General features: G+C 59.2%; 1 protein-coding gene and 1 long non-coding RNA gene across 2 annotated transcripts; both read right to left on the reverse strand.

The window, feature by feature from the left end:
• Positions 1–3,398: 3,398 nt before the first annotated feature.
• LOC113967562 lies at positions 3,399–4,140 on the reverse strand. Its single transcript, XR_003534213.1, has 2 exons — positions 3,966–4,140; positions 3,399–3,832 (listed from the first exon to the last, which is right to left on the reverse strand). It is a non-coding gene; the product is annotated as an uncharacterized LOC113967562 (long non-coding RNA).
• A 1,143-nt stretch (positions 4,141–5,283) lies between these two features.
• Positions 5,284–8,927, reverse strand: LOC113967561 (Krueppel-like factor 2). Its single transcript, XM_027683226.1, has 3 exons — positions 8,755–8,927; positions 7,502–8,477; positions 5,284–6,647 (listed from the first exon to the last, which is right to left on the reverse strand). Exons 1-3 carry the CDS (start codon positions 8,845–8,847, stop codon positions 6,472–6,474), a joined length of 1,245 nt encoding a protein of 414 aa, XP_027539027.1. The 5' UTR covers positions 8,848–8,927; the 3' UTR covers positions 5,284–6,471.
• Between the last annotated feature and the right edge of the window lie 10,247 nt (positions 8,928–19,174).

The following is a 19,174-nucleotide window of genomic DNA, read 5'->3' on the forward strand; positions in this document are numbered from 1 at the left end:
AATTGGGGGACGCACCGCGCGGGGGCGAGCGCGGAGGGTTCCCGGTTCGAGCCCCGCTCCCGGCGAGTCGCGGCCACCCCGGACCGGGGCCGCCCGCGCCGCCTCCCCCGCGGCCGCACCGAGACCGACCCGGGGCCCGGCAGCTCTGGCTCCGCTCGGGGCGCAGAGCCCGCTGCGGGCGGGGCTCGCTCCCGCGCCAGGAGGTGGCAGCACAGCCGCGTCCCAGCGGCGGCTCCGAGCGCGGCCCGCGGGGAAGGGTCGCCCCGTGTGCGCTCCTTGTTCGCCCCCTCACCCCCGGCCAGGGGTGCCCGTTCGCTCGGGGCCTCTGTGACGGGGGCCCCGGGGCTGAGCCCAGTTTTCCGCAGAGCTCGCCAGGAGTTTCCCCGTCTCCTTTCCCGCAGCCCTGCCCCGTGCCGCTGTCCCTGCCCGCCGTGCCGGGTGCCAGCCCGGTGCCAACACCGCATGGTGCGCTCGGGGTGCTCGGCCTGGCTTCGTGTTCCCGGCCGTGCGCTCCTCGCCCTCCCGCTCCTTCCTCCAGAGTGGCCGCGCTCACCTGGGGCAGCCAGGAGTGAAAGTTTTATTGATAAGACTGTCCCGTTTCCTCTTGGCTGTGGGGGGAAAGAGATGGCGGAATGGGAAGGGGGGAGGAAACAGCGGTGAAGGACCAGGAGGGACTTCGGAGTCACCATCAGGGTTGCCTGGCAGAAGTTTACCTGAAGCAGGTGGTTTCAGCGCAGGGCAGAGATGCACGGGGATCTGCCAGCCACCTTGGATAGCCCAGGAGAGATGTCTCTGGGGGAATCTCTTCTCCTGTGCAGCCCTAGGATGAGCTGAACCTTGCTGTGATGGGGTAACTCTTGCGTGGAGTCCCCCAGTTCCAGCCAGGCTGTGCTGAAGTTCCCACCATTCCCATCCTGCTGACAATCCCTTCCCACGGGGACTGGCATGTTGCCTCTGCATCAGGGCCCAGTCAGTGCCGGTGTGCCATAATGGGAACTGGTAGCACCCCCAGTTGTCCCCAGTCTTTTAACTCCTTTTCTGCTGCCTTCCACACTGCCAGGGATGTCCTTTAGCATCTTGGCTCTTCCACAAGGAAGAGCTGTTCCTGAGGTTTCTCCTGTACTGCCTATTTGCCCTCAGCTCTGCTTTATGCACCCAAGCCCTCCTCCATCGCTTTGTGTGGCCATTCCTAGTAATTTCTAGCACATTTCCTTGCTTCCTTGCCACAGCTGACCTGGGGGTGGGGTCCACACTCCCCCAAGACCAGAAGAGGGGACCTCTTTTTGCCGCTTGCTGGCGGGTCATTCACAGTCTATTCATGTTGTTAAACAGCACTTACATAAAACAAAACCAGTCCCAACAATAAAACCCAGGGACAGATGGCCATTCAGTATCTGTTTTTTGATTGTATCCCCTCCTTGTAGGCCAGACCTGCTCAAGCCCTATCCCAGCAGGACTCTGCCTCAGTGCACAGTGATCAACTCTCTCCCATAAACAGCCTGAGGCACTTTCGAGCTCATTTCCCCAGAGTAGCAGCTTTTTGATGTCATGAATGGTGGAGATTGTGGGCAGCTGTATCACTGCGGGGCTGTGTCCCACCAGGAGCTGTATGGACCTACAGGTGAAACCCATTAGCTGGTGCTTCTGCTGACCTGGTCATCAGTGGAGTGATTAGCACTGTTTCAAGGGGACCTGGAGTTGTTGCCTCTGGCCACTGCATCCCAGAGCTTTGCCTCCCAAGAGCAAAGGGACATGGCTGGAGACCTCAGTCAGCCTGCACATACCTGGTCCATCCTTGAGAGTCCTGCACGGGGACATGTGCCCAGATCTGTCACCTTCCTGGAGCACCAGGGTCCTGCCTAGCCAGGGCACAGGGAGAGCCCAGGGAATGCAGCGGGTCAGGGGAAACCAGCAATGCTGAGGAGCCCAGTGGTTCTGTGCTCTGGGGCTTTGGCATCACTGTCCTGTCACCGCAACACCATCACCCACCTCCAGCTGTCCTGGATGCCAGGGATGTCCAGAGTACCAAGCCAGAAGATCTGACTGTCACCCAGCAGCCGGGGGAGAGATGTCCTCCCACATTCAGCCCTGGCAGGCAGGCAGCACTGGCCCCTCCAGGCCAGCTCCTCACCCACCTCGGGGTGCTGGGGAAGGACGCACCTCGTGCCCTTTACCTGTGCCCTGGCTGCCATGCATGACCAAAGGTGGCCCCAGGCCAGAGGTGTGCGTGCCTCCAGACCAGGGCTCAGGGTGTGCATGTCTCCCAGCCTGGCACCAGCGGAGGAGGACAAGTGCAAACACTGTGGCCAGTGGGGCGGGAGGAGGTTATCTGGGGCCCAGCAGTGGAAAAACTCTCGGTGTATGACTAAGGCACGACAGCGCCAGGTGTGGGTCCAGGCAGGGCGAGCGAGCCGGGGAGTTATCGCTTCCCCGTGGGTTCAGGTGCCTGAAGCCAAATGTTTCCTAAGGGTGCGGTGACAGCCACAGCCCCGTTATCGTGGCGCCTGGCCCACCCCAAGCAGCACGAACGCGGGGGCAGACGGACGGACCTTCCCCCCATGGCAGGGGTGGGACCCCTCCAATGGGAGACATGAGCATACTTCAGCAGGGACGCCTTGGCCCTGGGGAACCTCATGCTGTGGTGAGGAACGGTCTGTGTCATCCCCCCCAAGCATCCCCAAACTATCCCTCCCACCCTGGAGTACCCAGGCTCCATCCTATAGCACTCTTGCCCCAACTCCAGCTCTGTGCTGTCCCCGTGGACAGCAGCATCCCCAGGGTCAAACCCTGGGTAAGGAGCCCTCTCAGATCTGCAACACTCCTTCTCCCTACACACCTACAACCCTGGGCCGGTTTGTGGGACCCGTTGGCTGCAGCATGGGGGATCCCCATGAGCTGGGTCACCCCCAGAGGACCGAAACCCACTTGAGCTCCTCTTTCACTCACCTTCAGCTCTGAAACCCCCCAGGGCCCCAGCCCAGCTGGCAGGTGACTGCATGGTGCCAGGCCATGCTGTGGCCATGACTCACCTTTCTGCTGGAAGGTGTTTCTCCATTCCTTGCTGCTTTCTTTCCCCATTTGCCTCCTCTCTGTGCCAGGTCACACCCCAAAAAACATGGGGCTATTCTTTACGAGTTACAAAGGGGTAAGGGACCTCTGCACAGTTTCCAGGGTCCTTTTAGCCAGGAGATGACCAAGGTGGGAAAGGGATGGAGAGATACAGCCCAGGGCTTTCCAGGTGACTGTGGGTGCACGTGCAGGGATTGCACCCCAGCCATGCCTCCCTTGGTGCTGCTGAAGGTGTTTTCCTGCTGCCCTCATCACTTTGCAGGGCAGGTTTTGCTGGGGACAGGACTGGGCTCCCTCCTCCAATGGAGAGTGTATCTTAGCCCAGGCAATTGGAAGAGGGTGTTTTTTATTAACAACAAATTAACCATAATTGCCTTTTCCACTGCAGCCACTCCTCCCCCAGGTGAGGTTCCCAGCCATGCCAGTCCATTTGACTGCCGTGCCCCATCCTGTGCCTGATGGAGTGCCTTGCCCCAGGCACAGGGGAGTGAACCTGGAGGAGCTCTGCTTGGAGAAGAAGCCAAAGCACCTTCCCCTGCTCTTGCCTCCCATGTAAGGTAGCGGCAGCAGAGCCGGACCTCACTCCTGCCCTGGCACAGCGATGATGAAAGGCGAGGAAGAACTGGTTTGTGCTCTGATCTCAGAGCCGAGGCTCAAAACAGCCACGAACCGTCACTCCAGCTCCCAAGATGCTTAGGGAGGACAGGACAGCAGAGCCAGCCTTTCCAGTGGGACAGGATGGTTGGAGAAATTCATCGTTCCCCTGGAAATAAAAATAATAATCATAATAAAAACACAAAGCCAGAGATTACTTATACGCACACAAACACACAGGCACGCACTCTCCCCATCTGGCTTTGCCAGCCTGACTCATCGCTAATTCAAACAGCCCACACCTTTCCCTCTCCCTCCATGTGACGTTTTGAACGAGTCTCTGGGGAAGAGGCAGAAGTTTTGTCCCAGCTACAGCGCTGGTATTGTACTTGTCATTGGGTCCTGGGAGTCCCAGGAACAAGACATACCCAGTACCTCATCACAGGCCACATGTGTCCCAGCACTGTCACCCCCACACAGGCACCTCTGAGAAAGTGGGGCAAGCAGAGGGTGGAGGCAGCAGTGGAAAGGACAAGTGATTGAGCCTGATGGATCTGTGACACCTGTGGATGCAGCCCCATGGTCCCGATCTCAGGCCTGCAGGCAAAACATGACATCCCAAGCTGCTGTCACCCTGCCTGGAGTCACCCACGCTTTTGTACCTGCTCAAGGGCAGACCACAAGGCCAGGTGCCGGTCCCGGGACAGAGCCCAACACCAAAACATTAGCCACCCCTCAGCGGGACATCAGCCCTGCTCTGCCATTCCCATTTCAGCAGGACAGAGTGGGATCAGCCCAGCCCATGTTGGCAGCACAGCTACATCTCATTTCCACTTGCAGGGCAAGGAGCCCCAGGGCATCCCCCAGCCCTGGCCAGCTGGCGGGTTGTGGCAGTGAGCACAGAAGGAGCCACCACCACCACCACCCTGGGCCAGGGCACCACACAGCCTGCCTGTAAGTGTGCTCCCTGCACTGCCAGCATGGTGTCAGGTCTGGACAAGTCCCAGCCTTCACAGGGATGCGTGCATCACGGGTAATCAGCTGTGGGAGGGAGGGATGGAGCCAGACCTGCTTGCTGAGCTCGGGACCTGCCAGCACGCTTGTGCTGAGTCACCACCTATTAACGCAGGGAAACCTCAGCACCTGAACCCCACCAAGCTGCCAGGCCATCCCCAGGACGGCAGAGACAGCACACAGGACCAGGCAGCTGACACCAGTCCTCCCTCCCAGTTGCAACCACAAGGTCAGTACTACAGAGCTCCCACTGCAGGGGACAGTGGGACAGGACAGTTCAGGAAGGAGACAGGACCAGCAAGGCTCCCAGTACAGTTTCGGCTGCCATTCCCCTTGGAGATGACTCACCGCAGGACCAGTCACACCATCCCGGTGCCGCAATTGCCCCATCTGCAGATTAGGGAAACTGAGGCACGGGGAAGTGGGGTGACTCAAGAGTTGTTGCACAGGAGATGCTGCTCAGATGCCGAGGCTTGGGCGTTCCCCATTGATCCTCCACAGCTAACTTAAGCAGAAATGAACATCGATGTAAATATTTACTGACAAACAAGCCCAGCCTCACCCTCTCCTCTTAGAAGAAACCTTTAAAGTAAACTCTCCTGGCTCTTTCATGTTTACATCTTGTTTATTTATTATACAGCAGATCACAATATTTCAACAGTTTGCATATAAAGAAAAGTAACATTTCGGAGTGCAAGAGACCTAACGTGCCCAAGCAGAGAAATGTTAATTAACAATATACACAGACAGGAACAGTGCACTTCCCAAAGCTGAGACTCATCTGTGTTCCCAGCTGGAAGAAAAAAATATATTAAAAAAACAGAAACATTATATATTACTGCTTTGTTTAATTTACAACTTGCTTTGCAGAAGCTGCACATAAAAAGACTCATTTTCTTTTGAGCTTTCTTTTTTTCCCCCTCTACAAAAGTTTCAAGTATAGCAGAGACCTGGGCATTCATAGCTGGACTCACTGTCCTTTACACACTAAATTTAAAAAAGCAGCATGGGGAAGGCAGCTACAGCAGTACCTGGTGTCATTCTGAGGGGAAGAACAAGACAAATTAAAGCAAACAAGAGCCAGGAGAGACCATTTTAGGGTCCTGAGTGGAAAACTGTGGGAATGGCCAGGACTGGACTGCCTGGTGGGGTCCCAAGCTGGGAGCATCCCCGCTCCCTGTGCAAGGTGATGCTGTGCTGCCGACCCCTGCAAACCTTTATAGCCACGAGCCAGTCAACTCCCACCCTCACCCCATCCACTCCAGGCTTCTGGGTCAGGAGGTTTGTTCTGATGGCCACAACCGAGAAGACCGGCAACCCATCTCCCAGCACCACAACCCACGCACCCAACGGGCACGGGTCTCCAGCCAAAACACAGCCAGAGTCAGCCACCACAGTCCCTGGAGCCAGGGGGGCACCAGAATTTGGGGGAAGAAGGTTAAGCTGATGCCAAATACAAGCCAGGAGCTCTGGGGACAGATCCCTGATGCACCAGCCCCCCCTCTCCACTCACCAGGTACCTGCTGGGGGGGACCCTCCAGGCATGGGGAACTGAGTGGCAATGCCTGAGCAGGTGTTTCTTGTAGCTCCGATCCCCATATACATCCCAAAGCAGCCCTTCCCCACCACTTGGCTGGGCCCAGCTCTCACAGCAGGAGCGGGAGGAGAAAACTAGTTATCAACTACAAGCGGAGAGGGCTGGGTGGTCAGGCTGCTCCCCAGGGCCATCCCTGGCCCGACGCTATTTACACCGTGAGCTGGCTCTGGGGACACCGAGTCCGGCCGTGGCCCCGCTCACATGTGCCGCTTCATGTGGAGGGCGAGGTGGTCGGAGCGGGAGAAAGCCCGCTCGCAGAGGTGGCACTGGAAGGGCCGGTGCCCCGTGTGCTTGCGGTAGTGGCGGGTCAGCTCGTCGGAGCGGGCAAATTTCCAGCCACAGCCTTCCCAGGTGCAGTGGTAGGGCTTCTCGCCTGCAGAGGAGAGGGGGTGTCAGTGGGCTTAGAGGTTCCCATGCCCACCCTGTGCTACCCTGCCTAGCATCCCCCTTTTCATGGGGGATCCCTAATCCCCATCCTTAGGAGAAGGGGAGCCCTGCTGCAAACTCGCCTCCTGCGCACCTACGCCTGCCCCACTTTTCTTCTGTCCCCCATCTTCCTGCCCCTTCCCATGTCCCTGACAGGAGGTCCATCCTTTGGGCATCCCTTCCCCATTGCAGCACCTGTCCATGTGCCCCTGCCCCACTTCAAACTTTGGGTGTTCCCCTTTTTGTCCCTGCTATGGGGCAGCACCTTGTGCCGTGTCCCAGCTCGACCAGGGGGTCTCACCACACACCCCAGTCTGTCTCCCTGCTCTGTTTGCCTCTAGCCCAGGTGGGGGGCTTCTCCATGTGCCCCCAAGCCCTGCCTCCTCAGGCGTCCCTAAACCCCAAGGCCAGCAAGTGGGAGTAGTCTTGCTATGTGCCTTGGTCCCTGTGTGTCCCTGCCCAGCCCCACCACGGGGGTTTTTCTGAGCACTCTCGGGGCCATCCCCACTTGCTCCCTGTCCCACACACAGAATCCCTCCACGCAGCCCCACGCCAATTGCGGATTAGCTCTGGGTGGGGTGCCCCCACATAGCCCCATCACGGGGGACCCACCATGCACCCCCTGACAGACCACGGGGGTCTTCTCCACGCGCCCCCCCTCCCCCTCCGCCGGTGTCACCTCCCCCGACGCCCCTCCACACGCCCGGAATCACGCTGGAACGTGCTCGCGGGTCTCACTCTGTGCCCCGGTAACCCCACCCGGGACCCTCTGTGCGTGTCCCCGCCCCGGCACGCCCTTACCCGTGTGGGTCCGCATGTGCGCCTTGAGATGGGAGCTCTTGGTGTAGGTCTTGCCGCAGCCCGGGTATTCACAGTTGTGCGTGGCCGTTCGCTTGCGCGCCCACGAGCGGCGGCCGCGCTTGGGCTTGCAGTCCTCGGGGGCGGCCCCGGCCGGAAAGTAATCCAGGACCGGGGAGTTGGGCGGCGTGACCAGCAGCCCGGGCAGCCCCGCCGGGCCCGGCCCCGGCCCCTTCAGGGGCTCCCTGAAAACACTGAAGTGTCCATGAAACTGCGGCGGCGGTTGGGGGGCGAAGTGGGGTGCATAGCGGTGCGGGGCCACGGCGTAGTGGGGCGGCAGGTCGGCCAGGAGGTGGGGATCGGCGCCAGGCAGCGGCTCCTCGGGGGGCCCCAGGCGCCCTTGGGCGAAGCCCGGGTAGGGCAGCGGCGGCCCCGGCACCGGTCCCGGCCCGGGACACGGCGCCACGCGTGGCTTGTGCTCGCCGCCGCCCGGCCCCAGATACTCGGCGGAGGGCATCCCCAGCATGCAGGCGCGCTCCTCCGGCTGCTCCTTCTTGATGCGGGGCCCGAAGGGCTGCGGGGGATCCAGGGGCAGTGGGCGGGCTAGGGCCGGGTGGAGGGGCTGGTGGTGATGGGGGTGGGGGTGGTGGGGGGGGCCGCCGGGCACCCGCAACTCCGTGTATTCTCTGCGCTGCAGGTCGTAGTGGCCGGGCAGGTCCGGGGTGAGCAGCTCGGCCACGTAGCTGTGGCCCTGGCCCTCAGGGTAAGGCGCCGGGAACTTGCCCGGCGTGGAGTACGAGCCGTCGCTGTCGTAGGTGGTGCCGCAACTCTCAGGGGTCTCGGGCAGGGGGTAGTTGGGGCCGGTCGGCGCCTGCCCGCCGCTGCTGGTGTGCGCCAGGATGAAGTCCAAGTCCACGAACTTGCCCAGGTCGTCCTCCTCCCGCTTGACGGCAGCGGGGCCATCCTGCTGTAGCATCCTCTGCGGGGAAATAGGGCGTCAGGACCGGCGGGGCGACGGTTGCGGCGGCACCCGCCGCCCCAACACCGCGGCCCGCGCCTCCCGCTCGGGGCGGCGGCTCCCCCCAACCCGTCCGACGGGTCGGCACCGCTCCGGCTGAGCCGCGCCGCCCCCGGGGCGCCCTCCGACGGCGGGAGAGCGGGCACACCCCCTCCCCAAGCCAGGCCGAGCCCCAGCCCGGGACGCTCTGCCCAGGTAACCCCTCTCGCCGCCCCCTCCCCGCTGCCAAGGTGCTTACATTGAGCATGTCGGCGGGCCGCTCCTCCAGCGGCATCAGGTTGGCGAAAGTCGAGATAGAGGGCAGGGCGCTCTCGTCCACGGCCGCCGCCATGGCGGGCTGGGGCAGCGGGGCCGGGGCGGGCAGGGGGAGCGCGGTGCGCGGACCCGGCACCGCTCCGCTCCCCGCGGCGGCAGCGCTGCTCTGCGCCGCCCCGCGCCCCTAAGCTGTTAACAGCATGGCTGTGCGCCCATTGGCCCGGCTCGCATTGATATGCACCGCCGCCGCTCCCCATTGGCCCCACCGCCGTCCAGGCCACGCCCCCTCCCGCGGGGCTGCCCCGCCGTGGGGTGGGGGGGGGCGGCGGTTGCCGCTGCCCCGGCGGCGCTCGCAGCCCGCGCGGGACGGGACGGGACAGCGCGGCGGGGTCCCCGCGCCCGGCTCTGCCCTCCCCTGCGAGCGGGAGAAGGGCCAGGGGAGCAGCTGTGAGTCGCAAAGTTCAGAATCCTGTCCCGTTCTCGCGGCGCTCTTATGCCTTGCCCACACTACGAGCGAGGGAGGGGGGCTGTAGGTGGCAGAGCCGGGGATTCCCCCGGCACCCTGCCCCGAGTGGGGCAGGGGTTCCCCTGAGTGTGGACACGGGCGGAGCGTCCCGGAGAAGTTTGGTGCGGGGGGACAGGTGAGAGCACGCCAGCCAGTGAGCCGGGCACGGCACTGGCCTGGGGGGCTCCGAGCGCGTCAGCGAGCGAAGGTGCCGTCTCAACAAGGGGCGATTGTGCCACCGTGGGAGCTGGGCCGGGCGGCTGAGTCCCGGTACCCCCACGACCCCGCGTCCCTCGGTTCATGTCAGCGCACCCGTGAAGCCGCGTCCTCTCGCACCGGTGCTGCCGGTGAGGCAATCAGCAGCCCAGAGCGCACCAGCTCCCATCTGGCTGCGTGCAGGGTGCGTGTGCGAGCCGAGATAACTGCCCGGCAGACCCTGTCAGGGGTTGGCATTCAGCCTGCATCGCCTCATCTCGCCCCACAGCCCCCACGAGACGTTTGTCTGCCCTGCCTGGGGACCAGCGCTGTGGCTGAGCCTCCGACTGCCCTGCCATAGGGGGCACGGGCCAGCTGTCCCACCCTGCCCACCCTGTAGAGCCCCTGGGGAAGTGCTGCCCTCCCAAGGGCTTCCCATGGCGAGGGACGAAAGGAGAGCGGGTTGTTCCACCTCACAGGAGACACTCAGGTCACTCGCCTTATTCTGGCTAGTCGGATCACGGCACAGAGACCCAGGGCACTGGGCAGGCCTCCCTGGGGACTCTCTGCCACCCTGACTGGCTCCCAGCAAGATCTTCTCCATTTGGCCCCCATCCAGCCAGTACCAGGAATGGCCCTGCTACTGTTGCGTTCATCAAGAAGCCATGGCCCTTATCTCCTGGAGCCTGTCTCCTTGCTCTCTGGGGCTGTCCATCCCCAGATACCTTTCTAAGAACTGGGACTGCTGCCTGTGCTGTTCAGAAGCGAGGAGTCAATTTAAAAAAAACACAAATATAAACACCAAAGGTGAGGTGTGCACACACACCACACGCACATGCCGCTTCTGAATCCAAAGCTACTCTACCAGTTGCTTTCATCACCGTGCTTTAATTATAAGGGTGGAGCATTGCAATAAATTATTTCAGTAATCCAGTGGAACAACAACAATTCAGATCTTCCCCCTTTTACCAAGTATCCCTGCCCTGGTTTCCAGAGCACATGTTGGGCTGCTGCCTGGGCCCCATGTGCCTGGCTGCCAGCAAGGCAGCAGGTTTATTAATGGCACCCGTTGGGTCAAAACACACAGGCTCCAAAGTCTTTACTTGGAAAAAGTCACCTCCAAAGTGGCAAACAAGCATGTGGTCATTACTTGAAATCACTTTTAGCCTGGCTCCCAGAGTAGCTTATTTAAGTCACCAGTTAATCCCATTATTTGTTTCTTGGCCAAATAATAATTAATAGCAAGGCAGTTCCTGCCCCAAACTTTTATAGATAAGTGAGAGAAGATGCCATGGGAGTCAAACACTGATTCCACTTGGTTTTCCCCTTTTTCCAGGCATTTTTGGCAACGGCACCCATGCAGCACTGGTTTATTTAAGAGAGGCGTCGCCAACCGATCAGCTTAATATTACAGCCAATATTTCTTGCAAATGTGGGATATTCCCCAGGAAACTCTTATTACTGATGCTCCGGTGGGAGGGCTGGCGCGGTGGGGAGTGGCAGCACGCCAGGCACCGCAGCAACACAAGCGCTGCCAGCACTGACCGCACAGGGAGCCAGCAGGGCAGCACGAGAAGGGTTTTCCTGCAGTGAGCCTTGGGGTGGATGTGTGGGGGTCCCTGTCACAGCCCTGTCATCCCCTCAGCCACAGAAACCCCCTCCCACAGAAGCCAAGAGGGAGGCAAGCAGGAGCAGCCAGTGCATGCACAGCCCACTGTTGACAGAAGCCCATTTAGGAAATGCAGATTATCTCCCAGGCCACTACAGCAGGCTGTAAAGTTGCTGTCATCTCAGGAGATCAAACAGCAGCCAGGCAGGAGAACAAACAGAGGGTGGGAAGGGCTATCCACTCAGGCGATGGCCGAAGAGGAAAGGGTTAATGGTTATCCTTGCTTTTGGCACATCTGGCACAGAGGAGTGAGGACAGGAGTGAGGAGCGTGGCATGCCCAGCATGGTGTGCCAGAGGTGGCTCCATCAAACCAAGAGCAGCATCAGCCCTGCCAGTGCTGCCACAGCACCATGGCACCTTGCCCAGTGCCACACAGCACATGAGGGGTGGGCAGGGGGATGATGACCTCTGGCACTGCCAGAGATGGTATTAGTGCCCAGGCTGCCCAACAGGGCTCCCAGGAGACCCAGAGGAGTCCCCTACCCCACAAAACATTGGGGATTGAAAAACACCTGCGCCACATTCCCCTCCGTGCTCTGTCACCCGGAGTTGGGGATCTGGACTGAACCCAAGGACTCTCCCTTGGAGCCTCTCCAATGCCCACTCTCCAACACCAGCCACAATGTCATAGCCCAGAGAGCTTCTGCTTCGGTGGGAAAAAAAATCCAAACCCCAAAAGCTTCAAAGGGGACCCCAGTGGGGGGCTGCCAGGAGGATCCACACTACAGGACACCCAGACTACTGTGACACTCCAGGGTTATGTCTCTGAGAGCAGAAAACAGATCTGGCTCAGTTTTACTCTCTGTCTTCCCCTCTGCATGGGACTGACCTCCCTGGAGAAATGCTCGGGACCCCCCAGACCTGCCTGCACTCCCCCAAGCCCCCTTTCCCTCCTGAAAAGAAAAGAGGAACTGAAAATGAAATTAAAGCATAATTCAATCCGGAGCGGGTCCAGAGTAAAGTCATCTGCTCTTATCGTGTGCTGGCAGGCTCTTCCCGCTCTGCAACAAACACAATGTTATCAGGGCACAGAGGGCAGATTCGTTTGCACCGGCCGAGCGAGCTGCTGTGTCCGCCCTGCCTGCCCCAGGCCTGGGGAACACCGGGATGCACGGCCGAGGGTCGGGACTGCCGGGGGCTTGGGGAGGCAGCACAGTCAGGGAGATCAGCCCCTGGATGGGGGGCTTTGGCTGGGAGCCACATCCAACCTCCCTGCACAGCTCTGTGGCCAGGGGAGACAGGTCAGGTTGACCTGTTCACCAGACTCCTGGTGAATGTCACCATAAAGGCTGTGGAGGGACAGTGTTCAGGAGTGATGTCTTTGCCTACGGGAACACACATGGCCCCATCTCCCATGGGTGCTGCTCAGCTGCCCGCCCAGGAAGGCTGCCAAGCTGGCAGAGCTGGGCATCCCGACCCCTGGCGCAGCAGCACAGCAGCACCCCCCAGACCCCGCACGCGCTCCCGGCCCCACTGCACTGCCTGGACCGCATCCTGCTTTGATCTCTGCCTGTTGCCTGGCTGTGCCCTGGCGGCTGCAGGGCCAGCGCAGCCCTCTACGTCCTTCTTTATATACCCCTGTTATTTTTAACTCTGCCTACGCAAATCCCGAATCCGGAATGAGCAGCGGCCGGGGGCCAAAGGGAAATGGACATGGTGCAAATTTCCTGCCCTTTTTACCTCTCTTCCTCTATAACATACAGCAACGTTTTTCCTCCACTTCTTAACTTTCACTGGTACAGGAAAGCTGAAAGCCCTGGGCTCTGCACACAGCCACAAGACAGCACCACGATGGATGGGGTATTCCCCTGCTCGGCAGGGACATCACACTCAGCGTGGTGCTGAGAGATGTCCCACTCTGTAGCACATACCACAGCCTCCATCAGCAGTGCAGTGCACTGGAGGCATCTGGACAGCCCTCGCAGCAGCAGCCTCACGTGCAAACACGTGTGCTCACGTGCCAGCCCAGGGACGCATCCTTCCCCCTGGCCTGGCGATCACCCTGGAACTGGACCACAGCCGTGGGAGTTGTTTGCTTTGGCTGCCACTCACTAAAGTGCTGGACAAGACTTGTAACACCCCAGCAGCTCCAGGGGTAAAAGGAGCAATTGCTGTTTTCTGGTTCCTTGTGAGCAATAGGGAGACCAGGAGGAACACAGGATATTTTTCCCAACATCTCAAAAAAAAAAAACCCATAGCACACAGTGCCAGCAGGTTGAACAGGGGGCTTTGCAGTGGGGATCATGGGATGGCTGCCCTGCACAGGGGATATGCATGTTAGAGCCCTTCTCTCATGTGCTGGGGATTAGAAGCTGTACATCATGAAAAAGCAGTTTGACTACAAAAGTTCCAAACGACCCAGGTAAAAATCTCTGCCACTCTTCTCTGAACAGTCTTCATTCCTTCTCTAAACGATACTCTAAGGTATTCAGTCTACAATGAACCTGGATTCTCAGTGAGTAGGGAAAACACTCCTTGCCCTCCACAGAGGCAGGAAAATTGTGGGTGCTGAGGCCCGTGCCAGTCAGGCCTGGTCCATGCAGGTATACACCGTTTCTCAGCCCGGGGAAAGCCTAGCTGGCCCTGGAAGCTGGGCACTGGCATGCCTGCAGTATGCAGGCACTCCTGCCCCAGCAGGGAAACAATTTTCCAATGGGAGCTGTGGGAAGGGGTTGAATGAACGGTCTGCACTGTGAGTCACTGGCACCCATGGGGACACAGCCTGGTGTGAGGCAGTAGAGGGGACAGCCCAGGGGACAGCAGGACAAGCAAGGAGCTGGAGAGCTGTTTTCCGGGTCATCTAATTTTATTATTCCTCCAATACAGCTCTTTGCCCACAGCAACCCTGCCAGTGTAAATCACACACTATCACGCATTGCATGGAAAAGTCATCCTGCCACCATCCCGTGCCCCTGGGACACTGCTGTGGCACAGGACACCGGCCCTGATCACAGCCAGCCACAGGGAGATGCCACAGGGCAGTTTCACACAAGCAACCCACAAAAGTGCATCTTCCCACCCACAACACTCGTGGCAGTGTCTGGCAGGAACAGTGGCCACCCTGCATTGGGAGCAAACCTCTCTGAACCAGCATCATGGAGAGCTGCTTCTTTCTGCTCCAGGAAGTGGCATTTAATTACCCAGCCTCCTGGTAGTAAATAGATTTCCAACACATTACAAAAGGCTATATTTTTTTTTTTCCCCAACCCTGCTCATGCTCTGCACCGGTGAACTCATCCCCTGGGAACACCGGCTCCAAAATAGATCCGCTCCCTTGTTGGAAATAATCAAATGGGAATCCAAGCTGGCCAAGCCCAAGCCCAATTCCTCCCTTTGTTCTGGGGCTCTGGCAGTGAAGGGGTTCGGAGCAGGGTGACAGGAACTCGCCTTCTCTTTAATTGACCTCCTATGATGAAACAATCAACCAAAGGATTTAGAAATGTGCATCCAGTGAGATCATCAGGAAAACTTCTTGGGGAAGGAGCCTGGGGAAAGGAAGGTGCGGTAATCCACCTGCCCCAGCCGCCTCGGCAGGCCTCACTGCGTGGCACAGCGTGGCACAGCATGGCATTGCATGTCACGGCCACCCAGCACCCCCTGGACCACTTTGCTGTGGCTTCATGCCAGCAGCTGCCTTGTTGGGTCCACCACTCGATAAGGGTACAGCTAAACCTGTCCCATCGAGGACACCTGCTCCCACGGAACAACCATCCTCCTTGTTCCCAGCCCCAGTCCACCCTTAGCTGCTGGGTGCCCATTTATCCCAAACAACCACCAAGCAGCAGCTCTGCCTTGCCTCCATCCCCAGCCTCACTGCAAGTCCTGCCAGCCCGATGGGCATTTCTAGGACAAGACCTCCAATTCCATGGTGTTGTGGGGGAAAAATCCTGCAGTCCCCAGGAGCACTGCCTCCCTGGGGATTTCCATGCCTTGCACCCTTTCCCCGGCTTTTTGCAGCCTGGCAGGAGCGCAGCCACCCGGGAAGGGCTGGCAAGGATCCCTGGCCCCGGCTGTGCCGCCGGGGCTGCCCCGGCTTCCCCAGCCCAGTGAGGGCAGGCTCCAGCTTGGCATGTTGCAGGGGCTAATTTTGGCCCAAAGGGTTTCCCTTCAGCAGACTCTGACGCCAGGGTGGTTTTGAAGACAATCTTAGCCGGAGTCTTCCTTCCTCGACTGCCAGCGATCCGGAGCCAGGCTGGTGTGTTTGTGTTGTGTGTGCATGTGTGTGTGTATCTCCAAACCGCAACAAATATTTCATATTCGTTTTCTTTCTTTCCTTTTTTTTTTTTTTTTTCCCCCTGTGAGCCCTTGGCTGTGGTATTTAAATGGTAGGTGTGGTCCCGGTGCTGCGTGCCAAAACCAACACCAGCTCCGGAGCAGATAACCCCGTGAGCAAATGCAGCAGCGAAACCACACTGAACTGCTGGAAGAGCTGTGCTGGGATGGGCACTGCTGCCGGGTATGGCCATGGCAGAGCCCTGTGGGCAGGCAGGCAGCAAGTGGCCACAGTAGCCGCATGGCTCCCTGGCCCGACACGAAGGCTCAGCCAAAGGGTCCAGGGTGGAGGGAGGAGGTGGTGGAATCAGCATATCTAACTGAAGGGCCACGCACTAACTGCTCACACTGTGCAGCCAGGAGCTGTTTGGGATGGACCCAGACGGTCTTTGTGTTGTTTGTTTTTTTTCTTTATAAATCAAGGTAAAATACGTTGCTTAATCATCTATCTTCCATGTTATAAACAATCAAAAAGGTGAGGCTTTTTATTAAAAATGCTACTTTTCTCCCCCAAAAATGTAGGGAGTGAACAAGTGGGAGGAGAAATCCCTCCCGTCTTATAAGAGCAGCTCGCAAAGAAACTTTCTTACGCCCTGGTGTTTTTCTCATCCAAGCTGAAAGCCCTGAAATATGGTGAACGTCATGTATTTCAGCATGAGTCACTCGGAGAGAACCATCTGCGTCACCTACCCTGGCAGTGCTGGCAGGGCCGGTGTGCATCGGAGACAGTGGGGACAGTGGGGGTGGAGGGGACCTCTGAGTGCTCTTCATCCAAGGAGGGATAGAGATAAATCCATTCAGGCAGGAGGGGAATGAATAAAGATCGATGCAGACCCAGAGCTGGAAGGCTGCCCTCCCTTTCACTGGGGCAACAGCCATTCCTGGGGATGAAGTGGGGTTGGCTCAGAGCACCCATCAAGCTTTGAAGCTTCATGGCATGAGCATAATCCCCAGGAAGTTCGCAAGCTCATCCACAGGTGAATGTGAACACATGTGTGAGGTACTGGCAGTGCTGCAGCCGGTCCAGTGAGAATCACAGCATCCCCCAGCTCAGGCAGAGCCTGTGCCTGGCTGCTGGTGTCCCCCCAGAGCAGCACCCACACATGAAAAGACAAAGGAAGATCCTTATTACAGCCTTCAATCCCCAAGATTTCCACAGGGTTGTCAGGGCAGCAGGTTCCTCAGAGGGCTGATTCTCAGAAGGTTTTGCTCCAGAGGGGACCTGGCTGCCATTCACAAGCTGTGGGATAGCAGGTCAGTGTCATGGGAGAGAGACTGTGGGAAGCCTGAGCTCTCCCAGACCCAGCACTCACATCTCACTCTCCTCCTTGCTCCCTGGGTTGCTCTGGTGTGGCAACCCTGGTTTGCTCCTGCCCTAAGCTGGCGCCCTGTGGGAAGCAGGCAGAAGGGGCACTGCCATCCCGCAAGTGTGGTCCCAAGCAGAGACCACCCTGGGGTGGAGCGTCCCTGGGACTCTTAGCTGATGGAGACAATACCAAGAAACGGGAATGCTCCTTACCAAGAAACGGGAATGCTCCTCTCCAGCTGGAAGCCCAGCAGCCTGCCCGGAGGATGACTGAGGATAAGTGTGCCCTGGCTGGACAGTGCCTGGGGGTGACCACAGGCAGCTTGTCCCTGAGCTGAGCTGGTGCAGGGCCACGGCCAGGCGTGTGGCAGAGCAGCCAGCACACCGCTCCCTGCCTCCTGGCCCCGCAGCTACAGCGCTGGAGAGGAGCCGGCCAGGCGTGCAGCGCTTCTCCAGCAGCACAAGGTGCACAGCGGGGCCGGGATCCACCCAGCCCGTGGCAGAGTAGGAGGGTCCTTGGCAGACGAGGTGCTCTTTTAAAATCCGCAGCCGAGCCGGCTCCCTGCCCAACCTCAGCGCGTGTTCTGGCTACGGGCAAACCCAACCTCTAGCGGCCTCCATTTTCCCTGGCTCCATCTTCCCTGCCGTGCCTCAGTCCCGCTCCGCCACTACCTCCCACGTGTCAGCGAGGGGCTCGGTGCAGCCGCCATGTCCCGTGGCTCCCCAGGGACCACTTGGCCCCACTGGCACGTGTCCCGGCATGGAAAGGAAAATAAGGTTCGGATGTCACCTCCCCAGTCAAGAGTGGAAAAATCTTTCCAAAAAACACGCTTTTAACTCCTCGCCGAGTGTAGCCGATGTTGGAGTCCCCAGCCCCACAGATTGCCAGCCAAACAGGGAATTTTCCACCTAGATCAAAGCCAGAGCCACGTGGTTTTACAGGAACGGACATGGAGGTTGTGCCCTGTGCACCTGCCTGCCTGTCTCCTTGTTTTGGAAAACTGCAGTGACCATGGGGCACTGCGCAGGACCCTGAGGTCCCCTGCTCTCCACAATGTTGATTCAATCCCTCCTGACTCCCCCAGCACCCTATGTACTGTGGGGTGCAGGGAGGGCCTGGGGGGCTTTCCACAGACTGATGGCCCTAAATCCATCTCCTCTCCTAGAGATGTGGAATGAACGAGGCCTGACTGAACTCATGGCACATGTGATGGCGAGGAGACTGCTGTGCGCACGCTAAGAGATAGGAAGAATTGGGGAGGGTGGAGAGGGAATCTCAGGAGTTTAGAGCTGTAAGGCCACCCTGGCCCCACTGCTGTCCCCCATGTATGGCCCTGCATCCCTCCTTCTGCTCTGAAGTAGAGGCTTCTGGGGAGCGGGGGGAAGTTTCTAAGGGGCTGTGAGACCGTGGAGCTCTCTATGGAGCTTGGGAACTCTACAGGATTGCTTGTCAGGCTGTCCCTGGGTCAGTGGGCAAGGGACCACGTGGGGAGAGCCCAGCCCCACATCTCAGGCACTCCTCAACACCAAACCTGCCCTTAACACCAAGCCTGCTGAGCCTGCCCTCACAGACTTACAGACCACGTGTGGGGGGTAGGAGCCATGGGTTGGTGGGCAGGTCCCCTCCCATCAAGGGAAGGCCCAGAGCAGCTTAGAGGACACATATGGAATGGGGATGCTGGGTGGCATGAGGTGCCCTGTGGCCAATAGAGCAGCACAGGGATGGTGCTGGGAGAAGGATGAGGAAAGCCTTCTTCGCTGTCCTGGGTGGTTAGGGGCTGCCACATCCTAGTGGGACTGTGGCCCAACCTCACTCTTAGGGAGTGGGTGGATTTAGGGAGCCAGGATGCCCCTAAAGTGATTTGAACCCAGGTTTGCCCCATTGAGCCTATTCCAGTTTGCTTGCTGCAAACTGGGCCACAGTGGGCACAGGGGCTTGGGGGACACCCGGGGGTCTCTGGCCATGCCTTGTCATCTCCCCCACACCATCCCTGCCCTGGGAAGGGGTATCGCCTCCCTCAGCCGCTCTGGTGTGGGTCAGGTGGCTGCACCTCCCCACCAGCCCAATCTGATGCACATCAAAGCCGGGGCAGAAGCACTGGCCGCTTGGCCCGAGGACATTAGTGTTAGGCAGGGGAACATGCAAGCAGCCCCGGCTGGCGGTGGGGATGGTGGGAAACTCCTCAGGGAATCTGCACTTCCCGTAAAGAGGCTGATTCCGGGAAGGAACCCCGGACCGGAGACGTCAGTGGCACCATTACGGCCACTCCAGCCACCTGAGACCTTTTTAGTCTCCAGCCAGGTCTGCTTCCAGCGACGGTGATGCGGGGATTCTTTAGCCCTCCAAGTACACAATTGCAGGGTCATTTGCATCTAAAATGGAAGCTGGGCCGTTTAGCGGCTCGTCGGCTCCTGATAGCGGGGCTGGGAGCCTGCTCGAGCACTAAACCCGCTA

The sequence above is a fragment of the Neopelma chrysocephalum genome, unplaced genomic scaffold (genome assembly GCF_003984885.1).
Source record: "Neopelma chrysocephalum unplaced genomic scaffold, ASM398488v2 Primary Assembly neopelma1_64, whole genome shotgun sequence".
Lineage (NCBI taxonomy): Eukaryota > Metazoa > Chordata > Aves > Passeriformes > Pipridae > Neopelma > Neopelma chrysocephalum.